Below are 13,820 nucleotides of genomic sequence, written 5' to 3'. Positions count from 1 at the left end.
CAGCTGTTAATAAGTTTGTGGTATTTAAGTGCAAAGAATCAGAAATTGTTCTTTTTTTTTTTCATTTGGCATTTTACATCAAGGTGCTCAAAATTTTCGGGATGAAGTCAGAAAAGAACTATGCTCACCATACCTGGTACCAAGATACAGTTTATTCAGAGCAGGTAAGCTTCCACTCTATCTATTTAATTTTTTTATTGTCTAAATGGGTAAACGAGCTCGCGGTTCACCAGGTTAATAATACAGAGCGATTTTTTTTTTCTTTATGTTTGAAAAATTACTGGTGGCCCGAAGGCCTTTCCAGTTTCACCAAGACAGGTGGGCGAGCAAAGGCTCAGCCAGGAGGGGTGGGATTTGCTAACAACTGCCCGAGCGCCTCCGAAGGGGACTAAATTATTAGCTAAAATTATTAACATTTTCACTATAATCGCGAATACTCTGTGTAACAAAACGTAGTCATTTTATTACGTAAGATGATTAGAAGCACATTTTGTTAGTATGCACTAGACGCGGGCACCACGCCAGCGCACTACGTGGGCGTCCTACTTTATTATTTGCATTCACAAATTCGCGGCTCTTAGACAATTTGGAATGAAACAACAGTAAGGCAATTTTTATTACCAGTTATCAAGTAACATTAAAATTTGTTTCAACACAGTACCGAGATCTCCAAAGCACGCTTCAGGTATTTAAAAGAAAAAATGCGGACTGCTTAAATTACGTGATAAAAGTTGAAATAATATCAAATATAATACGAAATAATGGGAAACATCACTTCCTTAAAACAATTCTAAATGTATTCAACAGACGTGGTACTGCGCATTTCATTACTAATGCAGTTTGACAATTTTCGAACTACTGTCTCACATATTCCGGTTACAATACCCCACCGCGCCATTTTCCTGGTAAGCTTTACTGTTTGGAAAATTCTAGAACTTAATCTTCTGAATATTTTATGAGGTCGTCGTATACAATACACTTTACAGTTCCATTTATTAGACCAGAGAATCTGAAATGACGATTATTGTAGTTATAGTGACATGATATATTATTATGCAATCACAAACAAAATATACTGTTACGCCGGTAATAGTAACGCCATCTATCGCCGAGCAGTCGAACCAATATCGAAGAATCTAGTAGCATCTAGAACGCTCGTGAAGTACAACGCCATCTATTGTCAGATTGCGGAAACACAATACTAGAGATGTGTGGAATATTCTCGATAATTCTAGGGATGTGGTATCGGCTATAAAAGCGTTGCAGAGATGGCACGCAGTCAGTTAATAATCGAAACTACTTGAAGCGAAACAGCGAACAGATCACCTGAAGCGAAACGGAAGAAGCGAATTGAGAGTTTTAAAGTGTTTGTTGAGTGTTTTAAGCGTTCTAAGTGTTGAATACAGTTTTAAGTTGTGCTCCGGTAGAGTTTTTATTTATCCCGAGCCCCAGCGCGTAACAATACCATAATGTCGATAAACACCACATCTTGTAAAAATTATCGAACAAGTTCACAGTGTTCTAAGTGAGAGTTAGTTCGCGGCGAGCCCTTTTGGGAGTTAAGACATATTGGTCGTCGTACCCTTGTAATTTGGTTTACGTTATTGCTTTACTAATTACGTATCACGTCTGATTAGTGTTGCATACCAATCGGGGTGTTCAGTAACGTTTTTATTCTACTCATATCGTGAAATGAATTGCTATTTGGTTTAAGCGATATTTATATTTGTAAACAAAGGTCCGTTTTATTTGGTATTAGCATCAACAAATAATGTTTTTAATTGAACTTCAAATTTTTTTGTTGTTGCTTAGATGGGTGGACGATCTCACAGCCCACCTGGTGTTAAGTGGTTACTGGAGCCCATAGACATCCACAACGTAAATGCGCCACCCACCTTGAGATATAAGTTCTAAGGTCTCACGTATAGTTACAACGGCTGCCCCACCCTTCAATAAGAAACGCATTACTGCTTCACGGAAGAAATAGGCAGGGTCGTGGTACTCACTCGCGCGGACTCACAAGAGGTCCTACCACCAGTAAAACCAGGCTTACCTCCTGTATAATTGTAAAAATGTCGCTTCACGCCCCTACACATATGACGTATGTATATTATAAAAGTCGGATTGCTTATGTTTTCTAAGGACTCCGAAACGGCCGAACCGATCTGACTGAAATTTTCAGGAAATCTTTTGATTGCTCTAGCGGGTGTTTTTTTATTGCTAGGTGGGTGGACGAGCTCATAGCCCATCTGGTGTCAAGTGGTCATCTTGTGAAGATTGGTAGCAATGGAATCAAAGTCAAATCAAAGGTGGGTCAGCGAATTGGGCCGGATTAGACTAGTATTTTAATGAACTCTATGATTTATCAATAACATCAATTGATTTTTAATATCACGTTTGCTTCATGCCCAAAAATTACATTTTCAATTTACAAACGTTCCTCGTTCTTATGAATTTGTATAAATATACAATAAATTCTTGGTTGAATTAAATTCACAAATTTTTATTATGAGCAGGAGATGTAAAGGCGGGTATAAAATAACAGTCCCTCAAGGCAAATAATGTGTGAATCGGTAGCTATCATCGAACAGAATAAATCCGGCAAGGACCTTAATCGCGCTAATTAAAGTCACAGCCTAAGTTTGAATATAATAATATGTTTCGAACAATTGTCAGAGCATCTGTCTGTCTATGGAGCCAAAACAACTACATATACAAGTTATTTATGGACCAGATGGGTAATATTAAAAAACACTTTTAAGGTCTAAACTCTTTGAAATTAATTTGAAACGTGTTTCGACTGCTCTGGGGTAGACCGGTGTTATCAAATAAAAGAGTGGACTTTATTAATATTTAGTTAATTTATAAAAAGAATAAAACAAGTAAGCGTCGCAGGTGGCGTTGCTGCACGAAGTGACGAAGCCGGTGTAAATCCGCTACCCCGCACCGCTGTCCTCCTCCCGGCGCCCGCGCCGCGCGATCGTCGATGTCCGTGCATCGACAAAACGTCTTAAATAATACAATGACAAAATAAAACGAGTTAAATAAAAATTAGTTTAAAATTAGTTTTAAATTATGTCTACGACTCAAGAAGATAAATACTAGATAGACAGACGAGCTTTCTGCTCGTGGGGTTTTAATTGGTCACATATTTGGACACCTTGAAAAATGAACGTAAAACCTCAATTCTATTGTGGATGGGCTGCCCGATCCTCGGATCTGGAATGTGATATTGATTGAGAGATATTAGTAGGACGCCGCTATCTATAAACCCTGACATTTATTCTTAATCCGTTCAGTTGTATCTTCATGTTACTGTTCATATCTGACTTCGTCTTATCCAAATCTAAAACCAACCTCCGCTTGAAGGTCCGAAGTCTAGCGACCGCTTTACAGCAGATAGAACAAGAACGGGTCTAAGAAACTAAGAAAAACACAAAATAAATAATAAATGTTATCTTGTCTGTAGCCTCCGTTAGCTAACGCACAATATAATTACAATCTTCGCTGGCCATCTTCAAATAATGAATGAATAAAATGAAACATTTTTTAAATTAAATCCTTGTGTTACCGGCACTGCTGATAATTGCTTCACAAGCTATAAAAAAAAACAATGTCTTTGTAAAGGAGAAAACAAATTAAATTCAACACGTTATCTTCATTATTACAAGTTCACTGGAAATACTCCAACTTTAGAGCATGTCTTTTCTAGAAGAACTAAAAGCCTTGCGGTACCCTTTAATCAAATTTCTAGAGAAACTTCTTTGTCGAAACACTAGCCTATTATACTTTGTCCCACTGACTACAGTCTTACTATCACAGTTTTGTTAGTCGTTTCTTTTAATCATTTTTAATTTAATCAAAATCCAATGATTGTTCCTAAATTCAAATGATAATTTACATCAATAGGCAGAGGTAGCTGTGTGTGCTCTTAGCGCTAAAAGCAATATCTTAAAGGTAACCATTATTATTTATTATATAGTTATCTGTATTATTTTCGTTTCTTCTAAGATTATTCTTAAACATTTTACTGGTAGTATTTTTTATTCATAATGGAAGTCATTCGTGTACACGTTTCAAGTATTTTATCATGGTCAACATTACAATAAAAATGGTCAGTGCAACAGTAAAAGTTGAACCTTATATCACTCACTGTGCATTTTTATATCTACGGGCTTTATCAAAAATTATGACAGACACTAGAAAAAAATAAATGACCAGAGACATTCAGTCAAACTAGGCAATTAATAAAGTTGGCTCCTATCTAATTCTTAACCTAAAAAAACTTATTTGCAACGACCAAACTCTTGTTGTTCAAACCCAAGTACCAACCCAAGCAGTGGTTACTGGTTCTGTAATATAAAATTACTTAAGGCAAGTAAGCAATTCAGATAACGGTCGGAAAGCGAGCGATCTCCTCTCGAGCGAAGTTTAAATAACGAAACGCTTCCTAGTCAAAGGATGAAAACTCTTTCGGTACAAGAAATTATTCATTAGCCTTCGCGGTAACGAGCGAACAGACTTCAAACAAAGCAACTCATTTTCGCGATCGCATCCAATTGAAAGTGTATCTACAGGAAGTTAAAAGTTTAGATCCGACGAAAATAATCATGACTAGTATTATGGCTGTGCTATGTATGCTATGTGTATAGGCTTACCTTCCGTGCTCACTTTCAGAACCTGGTCCCTCGTTTGTTGGGGGTGGCCGCCGCGTTAAGCCGGCTTCTGCCCACCGTCGGGGTGCCTGACCAGGTAACGCGCCGGCTCTATACGGGGGCGGTGCGATCAAAGGCCCTATACGGGGCGCCCGTGTGGGGCCAGTCCCTGGCCGTGGGGGTAGCGAAGCTGCTGCAACGGCCGCAACGCACCATCGCGGTCAGGGTCATCCGTGGTTATCGCACCATCTCCTTTGAGGCGGTGTGTGTACTGGCTGGGACGCCGCCTTGGGTTCTGGAAGCAGAGGCGCTAAGAGGACGCCTCACTTTCCGGCTCACGCAGTTGCTCACTGGGCATGGTTGTTTCGGTGAGTTCCTGCACCGGATCACAGCCGAGCCGACGGCAGAGTGCCACCATTGTGGTTGCGACTTGGACACGGCAGAGCATACGCTCGTCGCCTGCCCCGCATGGGAGGGGTGGCGTCGTGTCCTCGTCGCAAAAATAGGAACCGACTTGTCGTTGCCGAGTGTTCTGGCATCGATGCTTGGCGACGACGAGTCGTGGAAGGTGATGCTCGACTTCTGCGAGTGCACCATCTCGCAGAAGGAGGCAGCGGGGCGCGTGAGAGACACACAATCCCGCCGCCGTCGAGCGGGGGCCAGGGAGGCGGATGTCGCCCAAGCCCTGGCCCTTTAAGTGTTTCGGGTCCCCCTCACATGTCGGTCTGGGGAACGGCGAGGGGGGCCTAAAAAGACGACGTGCAAGCTACTCTGCACGCGTTTTACGCAAGAGCATCCGGGTGATGGAAGGCCGACTATCCTCGACCCACGCTGGTTCTGGCCAAGCGGGGTATTCCGCAGGGTAACCCACTCTAACCGGCGCCATCTGGGCGGGCTTCGGACAGTCTGCCAACCGAGAGGGCTGGTGGTCGTGGCGCCGACGACCGCCAGTCCGGCGTCCCGAGGGGGAGGGTGATGGGAGAGATGTGCTCCGCACTAAACGCTTCACTTTCCCCCCTTTGCCTTTTCATGAGTTTTGTCTCATGCGAGGTTTGGACGTTGGTTGTTGAGCGACAGGAGGTTTTATTCAGTTCGACTCTGACATACCCCGCCCGGCATCCCCAGAGAAGGGCGGAAGTCCGGCGATTTGCTCCTGACCAAAAAAAAAATGTGTATAGGCTTGGCTCGGTTCATTATGATAGGCAGCGGCTTGGCTCTGCCCCTGGCATTGCTGACGTCCATGAGCGAGGTGACCACTTACCATCAGGTGGGCCGTATGCTCGTCTGCCAACAAAAGCAATAAAAAAAAATCAGGATGAACGAGTACTTAAGCTTATATCACACCGTAAATACTAAGACATGTGATCAAAGTCGTAATTGTCTTGTGATTTTTGCACATTTTCAATAATATTATATAACAAAAGATAGAATGGGACGTGGACAAAAGTTCGGCAATAATTACGTATTTTAAAGTATGACCCTATTTCGTTGCTAACGGTCAACAATTTTTGATTACAATATACATTGTTTAACAATAAAATTAACACCCTTAAAAATAGCAAAGCGATTTAACAATGAATTTAATTTTTTTTTATCCTTTCGAAGTTATAATATTATTGCACTGTCGTCAGTCCTTTAAGTATTCACGTCGATGAAAATAACGTTCAAAGATTATTTTACATACATTCAGACCAAGCTAGTAAAAGCGTTTTAAAAAATTCACTGTCGTCGGCATTTTCTATTTACTTTATTTCCATTTTACATGCCTCCGTCAAATAAAATCTGAGAATTTAAATTACAATATTTTATTGCGAAATCGTTACTCAAAAGCGCCCATGATGCTAGGGCGTTACGTTCAACTGAACGCAATCATTAAAACCTGTATTTTACTTTACAATCTCAATGTAATTATTTCACAGTCTTGTCCCACAAACAATGGTCCGTTAAAACAATTTGCGTGAATCTCAACGGGTGTTCGGGGGAAATTCTTAATTTATTTTAAATGTCCGCTTTCAATTTATTACAGATCCGGATTACGATCTACCTGAAAATTGGCCGTGTCACTGGAGCAACGGAGGCATAGATTTTACGTTTAACTTCTATTCGACGAGTGAGGATTTTATATTTTAACCGTTTTTTAAAGAAAAATTTAAGTTTATTTACTTGGTATCTTGGAAATCCCTTACTTAGGTGGGTAGGCAAAATCACTAATGTCTTAAGATTACACAACAGTCCATTGACATCAGGGTGCGAGTTCTTCACCTGCCTTGAGACATGAAAACCACAATTTGGAAACAATCGCCTTGAAAATTGATGGTGGTTTTGGGGAGGACAAAAGACGGAAGATCTTCTACATAGCTCGGTAGACTATTGGTCCGAATGCTGTTCGGAATTTTTATGCTTAGGTATATAAAAATGTCTTTAGCACAATTCATCCAATATTTTCTATTCTATGAGTTTAATCACTATTAGTGGTACCCAAAAAGATACGCAAAGATACAGCTTTTCATAGTACAATTACATATAGTTCTAAACTCAGTAACTTATAGATATTTTGTACCTTATTTTACGAGCCTTAATTCATTTTTCTGTTCACGTAGAAATCAATATTAAAAAAAGAGAGAGGTGTCTTATATACACCCGATTGGAATGGAGTTCCTTAATATGCAATGTTATTATCTTTTTTTGTATTTGTATTTAGTAGCGACTAGTCGTACTCGCCCGCTTCGCTCGGCATTTAAAATTAACATTATTATTTATTTTCATTATTATTAGGGAGTCCAACAATCATATAAATATTAGCCTATGCATTAAGTACATGTTTTTTCTATGGATACCAAGTTTCAAGTCAATCGGATGCATGGTTCAGTAGTTATAATCGAACGTCCGTAAAAACCACTGTAGATTTATATATTAGTATAGATTAAATAAATAGTCAACATAAAATAATTAAACGAATCCTAAAATATGAATAAATGCAAACAAAGTTGGTATTGCAGATACGTGTTTGGAATATTAGTGAGAAAAAAAATCTGTATCCTAGATGATCGGGAAGTGTCTCAAAAATAATTACAAAAAGATGTCGGTATTTTGTGTAATTTTTCATTGTTACACTCTCATCGGTCTAGATCCGCAAGACAGCCCGCCAACCAAAGGTCCGATGAGGTACTACTCCATTCCAAAAATGATACCGATGTAGTTTAAGGTTTGATACATTTGAAGTATTCCAGATGGTCTGTGTCACAATTACGGCACAATCGTATTTATAGTAAAAACTATAACTATAACTATAACATATAGTCAATAATAATTTGCGCAGGAGTTGCCGCCCCTTTCAACATGTCCTCCGCCTGAAGAACAATAGATCAAAGCGTGGCCATCTTGTGTCTTTCCCACTTCGACAAATAAGATGCGCCGGCGACATGTTGCAGGGGGCGTGGTTTAACAGTCTTTGCACACGGGACTCGGATCATCTGATGTGACGTAAAATAGTATGATTTCTGTGCTGTGTTGAGATGTGCGAGTTGACTTGCCCACTCGCCACACATTGATGGTTTTCAAGATTTCAGAACCCTGAAGAACGTTGTGTACAGAGGCCTAAATCACATTAAGGAACGTTCGTGCCTACGATTTAAAGAGCATAATCCTGTGACATTGGCAACCATGAACACAACCTACCTGTACTACACCTACTCCGAAGTTCTCGAGAACTGTTGCCTGTCCTATTTCACGAAGCCGTCCGGGAAAAGAGTACGTACATTGACGACTTAGTTCTTACTTGTATAATAAATTATTGCAGTTTTGACATTATTTTATTAAAATATGGCCAAAGAGATAAGTGGTTATTGAAGTTCAAAGATCATTACGTGAATGAGGACTGCTTAAGTAACTCATTGAGAGATTAAGCATACGCAAAAACTATAAAATTTAAAATCCCTCAACACAAACGAATCAGAAGTTCATTTCTACTGAAGATAATCTCACCTCATGCTCGCGATTAAGTTGAGCATATTCCTTAGCTTCAACCTTTTAAGTGACTTCCTTTCATATATGAATTAAAACACTTAATTAATTGATAAGCATTATTTAATATGAACATGCACTTCATCGAAAACTATTATGAAAACAAGAGGGAGAAGCTAAGTAAAGAGCGAGATAGCTACATTTGAAAATTGTAGAGGTCAAATGAGCTTAGAAATTAGTTTGATATCTCACACTTCCGTTCTTATTGCTACTTATATAACATTGTTACCAATGATCATAATCTTCTCTCGTATTTCAGACGATATTAATAACCCCTCTATGCACGTTACCAACAGAAGTGGCACATGCAACACTTCATGGCTTGGGATTGATACACCGTACTCGCAAACCGTTCAAATTCAAGAATGTAAAGGCTGTATTGTTCTCAAGTAACTGCACTGACTACAAGAACAAAATGATGAATTTAAATAAAGCATTGCCACTTAGATGAGAGAAACTCAATTTATTTCTACTTTTTAATAAGTCGTATCTGAATACATAGAATAAACTGATTAAAGATCTAAATCGCGCTTCAAGTTGTCTTATATAATTAGGTATCCTGTATTATTTCCCAATATTTTAATGAAACAAAACCTATATTTTGTGAAGATTACATGAAAACCCGCTCAATATTTCCAGAGATGTGCGTGATTGAACAAACAGACAGACAGAAAACAAATCTATCTATCCAGCTATCTAACAAATCTATCCTTTTTCTATTTTTGTAACACAACTCCAATGTACCAGATTCATCGGATTCTGCTATTTTATCATATGAAAATTCCCAGCATAAACCTTAAAGTTCTAAGATAGCATTTATCACAAAAAAGTAATTTAATTTAATTTCTTCGTATTATTGGTTGACATACCTTAAGACGATAGCCACATTAGACATTGCAGAAAATAGAACTGGTACTTTTGTTGTAAGAAATACGCTAAATAAGAAATAAGCTTGTCGAAACTAAATTAACTGAAGGCTCTGTAAGAAACTACATCTTACACTCTTGATCAACCCCGAGGAGCAGTAGACAAATAATATCGTGGCGCTTTTCTCTTTTGTATCCATGGATAATCCATTTATATCATTCTTGTGATTTGCCCAATTCTTAACAGAAACGTTACGCTTGCATAATTTTAACCTTCAGAAAAATCACAGAATATTTTTCTTTATGGCATAGTGAAGTCTGGAACCTTTCATAGCTGGTGATTCCTATTACGGACACCCATTCAAGATGATAACGTATCGGGATATATGGGACTCTAGTGCTTTCAGAGAAGAAGAGGATGATCGAGATCCTCCTTCAATTTCACCTTCCACAGTCCATTCTACGCCTTGAGAAAGGCACGAAAGAAAGAGCGTAGCGTGCGCCACACAAGGCCTATAAGGGCTCCATACACCACAGTGGCTAGACCAAACTTACTTAACTACTTATCGGTATTAACTCAACTGTATCGCATAATGCGCACCGAAAGTCCGACTTTGCCGACCAATCCTGATGTTAGAACGGGATTTTATTCGCTTGTAAGATTCCAAAGGATGTCGTCTCGGGAGACATACTGTGGACGCACAGGGTCCACCTTGTCAGTTTTGTCTTTTTTTTTATTGCTTATATGGATGGACGAGCTCTCAGCCCACCTGATGTTAAGTGGTTACTGGGGCCCATAGACATCTACAACGTAAATGCGCCACCCACCTTGAGATATAAGTTCTAAGGTCTCAGTATAGTTACAACGGCTGCCCCGCCCTTCAAACCGAACCGCATTACTGCTTCACGGTAGAAATAGGCAGGGTGGTGGTACCTACCCGTGCGGACTCACAAGAGGTGTTGCCACCAGAATCTACTAACTCCCACACGGACGGTATCCATGATTCTGCTTGGCCTCACGTGATTTTCGTTTGAGTAAATTCAAATTTTATGAGCCCGCAATGTAAAGCGCGGAATTCGACGGTTGCTCCAACCGTTCTCTGGATCCCAGGTGTGATCTTATTGTAAATTATTTATCTTCGGCAACAGTTCGAACCCATTACATTTAAAAATGCATGCAATCAAACTAATCGAACCAAATCTACTATGCACAAAACAAGCAATCAATAACAAACCCCCCTAACATTTTTTCTAGTTTTATAACCCCTATTCAAGAAAGTAACTAATTAATTTTCAAAGGCTCCGTTCGTTTATTTTCAAGCATAAAAGTCCCATTATTTCACTGGAATGGCTTCGATAATTTAATTTAGCTAGCGTTTCAGCTAACAAAGTTTTTAAATAGGTTTTTCACGGCTGCGCTGTGGCATTTAGAAATCAAACAAATATACCTTTCTCGTAGTAATTAAACGTATAATCCGTTTGATATTCTGAAACCTATAGAAATACTTATATATTTTTTTCTTTTTTTTATTGCTTAGATGGGTGGACGAGCTCACAGCCCACCTGGTGTTAAGTGGTTACTGGAGCCTATAGACATCCACAACATAGACGCGCCACCCACCTTGAGATACAAGTTCTAAGGTCTCAGTATAGTTACAACGGCTGCCCACCCTTCAAACCGAAACGCATTACTGCTTCACGGCAGAAATAGGCAGGGCGGTGGTACCTATCTGCGCGGACTCACAAGTAGTCCTATCACCAGTAAAGTGGTCCTACCACCAGTAAGTGGTCCTACCACCAGTAATGTCATGTCATTATAATATGTCATGAACACGACTAAAATCAGTAAGCAGTGGCTTGGCTCTACGTCTGACATTGCTGACATCAATGGCGATGGTAAGAAATCACCATCAGGTGGGCCATATAATCCGTCAGCCTACAAGACCAAAAAAAAAGTTTTGTATTTTCTCAAGATGTTTCACATAAAATAATCGAAACTAGATAGATGCAAAACATTAAGATAACTGTAAATATGTAAATAGGATTTGTTAATTTTCTTTGTTTGCTTTCGCAAGATAATCTTATTGGACACGAAACATTGTCACGGCTTTTTTTTTTGGTCAGGAGGAAATCGCCGGACTTCCGCCCTCCACTGGGGATGGAGGGCGGAGCATGTCAGAGTCGAACTGACTAAAACCTCCTGACTATATTTTTTCGTACAGTCATTGATATCCCGCTCGTATTCTTCAAGCTGATTTTGCGAAATCATATCATAGACGTTAAATTTTATAGCAATTTCTAGTGTAATATTTCCTCTATTTTCATACTGTTTGTACGATAAGTTCGCGAAACCAATTAAATGTAGCACTAATTTATTTCCCTGGCTATTCGCTAGTTTAAGGGGCTATTCCAACCACCCGCGGACGAGAGTGAGTTAATGGGTTCTACCTGAGAGAATTTGCTAACACTGGCCCTAGCAAGAGCAGTGCTTCGTAGAACCTACCACCGGATCGTAATCGCGGCCCACTGAAAAGATCCGCCGAGGGACTCAGTTGTGTCTATGGGATTTAGTAATAAGCACAATTTTATTTATAGAATATCAAGTAACTAATTTCATCGTGTTTGCAGTCGAGCAATAATGTTGTTACAAATTGAATAGTAGGCTAAAAGTACCAAAATAACGAAGACTTTAGTTTCATGTCCCAAGTTGGACCATGGATTTCAAGTCGTCGTGGCCTAACGGATAAGACGTCCGGTGCATTCGTGTTGAGCGATGCACCGGCGTTCGAATCCCGCAGGCGGGTACCAATTTTTCTAATGAAATACGTACTCAACAAATGTTCACGATTGATTTCCACGGTGAAGGAATAACATCGTGTAATAAAAATGAAACCCGCAAAATTATAATTTGCGTAATTACTGGTGGTAGGACCTCTTGTGAGTCCGCACGGGTAAGTACCACCACCCTGCCTATTTCTGCCGTGAAGCAGTAATGCGTTTCGGTTTGAAGGGTGGGGCAGCCGTTGTAATTATAATTGAGACCTTAGAACTTATAGCTCAAGGTGGGTGGCGCATTTACGTTGTAGATGTCTATGGGCTCCAGTAACCACTTAACACCAGGTGGGCTGTGAGCTCGTCCACTCATATAAGCAATAAAAAAAAATTAAAAAAACGTTACTTTACCTATGAGATAAAGAAATTAACATTAAATGGGCTATAAGCTCAGCCAGCAAACATAAATCCACGGCATTTAGTTGCTATGCCAAGATTTTTCAATAATTCCATCATCGAATCAACAAAGCACTCCAACATTTTATGTACAATATCATAACGTAATATCTATGAAACGTTTCCGGCTAAGATCGGCTAATGTTAGAAGATCCACCTCCGTTTCCCGTTCACGTACATTCTTGATGCACATGGTACGGTGTAGAAGATTAAGAGAGATCAATATCTCTGGTTGACTACAACCATATAATCGCATTACCTCGTGGTCGATACGATAGTTCTGTTTGCACTTCCACTGTCGTGTTTAGATCAAGTACGAGTAATTCGAGTTATTTCCAGCGGCTGCCCGCGAAATCCCTAGGGCATATCCGGCTGCGGCGAAACGTGTATAATATGATAACATGTTATAGCTATCTTTCAGTAAAGTTTGATCATGATCGATTCAAACTTTAATAGTGATAGACTCCAGAGAGTTTACCGCTGTATTGACTAATTCGGTTTTATTTAGTTTTGAAGGTAAATCAAAGAGATTATTAATATATAAAAAAAAAAAAAAAAATATTTTTATTGTTTATATTTATTATACATTATTTCGGATAAAACAAAAACGTGTGCTTTATAAATTTTATTTATTTTCAGTTAATGTGAAACAGGAGCCTTTCAAGTAAAGCTGTCAGATACTGTTAAAATAACGTCGCGGACAACTTCCTTTATATGTTTCAATTCGAAAAATAGGACAGCCGTAATGACAACGTAATTGAGACTTAATTAAAACAAATTTTACGGTTTTTGATCTCGCGTTTGTCATTTTCTTTTGAATCTCTCCGACGACGTTTCGATTACTTACTCATGGTAACTAACGGACGACCAAAGTGTAAAAAAGTGATTTTTTACACCTTTTTATACCTTTTTACACATTTAAACATTGTGAAAATTACAGTCTATTTTGCTACCGATGTGTTTCTTAGTCTCATGAAAATGAATGAAAATTTTAAACGCTAGGTCCTTAAAAGCGGTTTTAAATATAAAATATGTCTTACATCTGATC

At 39.1% G+C, this 13,820-nt stretch overlaps 1 protein-coding gene across 1 annotated transcript; it reads left to right on the top strand.

Moving 5' to 3' along the window:
• The first annotated feature begins 205 nt into the window (after nucleotides 1–205).
• Nucleotides 206–9,129, top strand: LOC149500446 (uncharacterized). The gene is made up of 4 exons (XM_089736348.1): nucleotides 206–209; nucleotides 6,682–6,765; nucleotides 8,218–8,405; nucleotides 8,938–9,129. The coding sequence occupies exons 1-4, from the start codon at nucleotides 206–208 to the stop codon at nucleotides 9,127–9,129; spliced, it is 468 nt and encodes a 155-aa protein (XP_089592474.1).
• Nucleotides 9,130–13,820: the final 4,691 nt, after the last annotated feature.

This window comes from Bombyx mandarina, chromosome 21 (assembly GCF_030267445.1).
Source record: "Bombyx mandarina strain Sakado chromosome 21, ASM3026744v2".
NCBI lineage: Eukaryota > Metazoa > Arthropoda > Insecta > Lepidoptera > Bombycidae > Bombyx > Bombyx mandarina.
The sequence above is the reverse complement of the archived record's forward strand: the minus strand, read 5'-3'. Positions and strand labels throughout refer to the sequence as shown.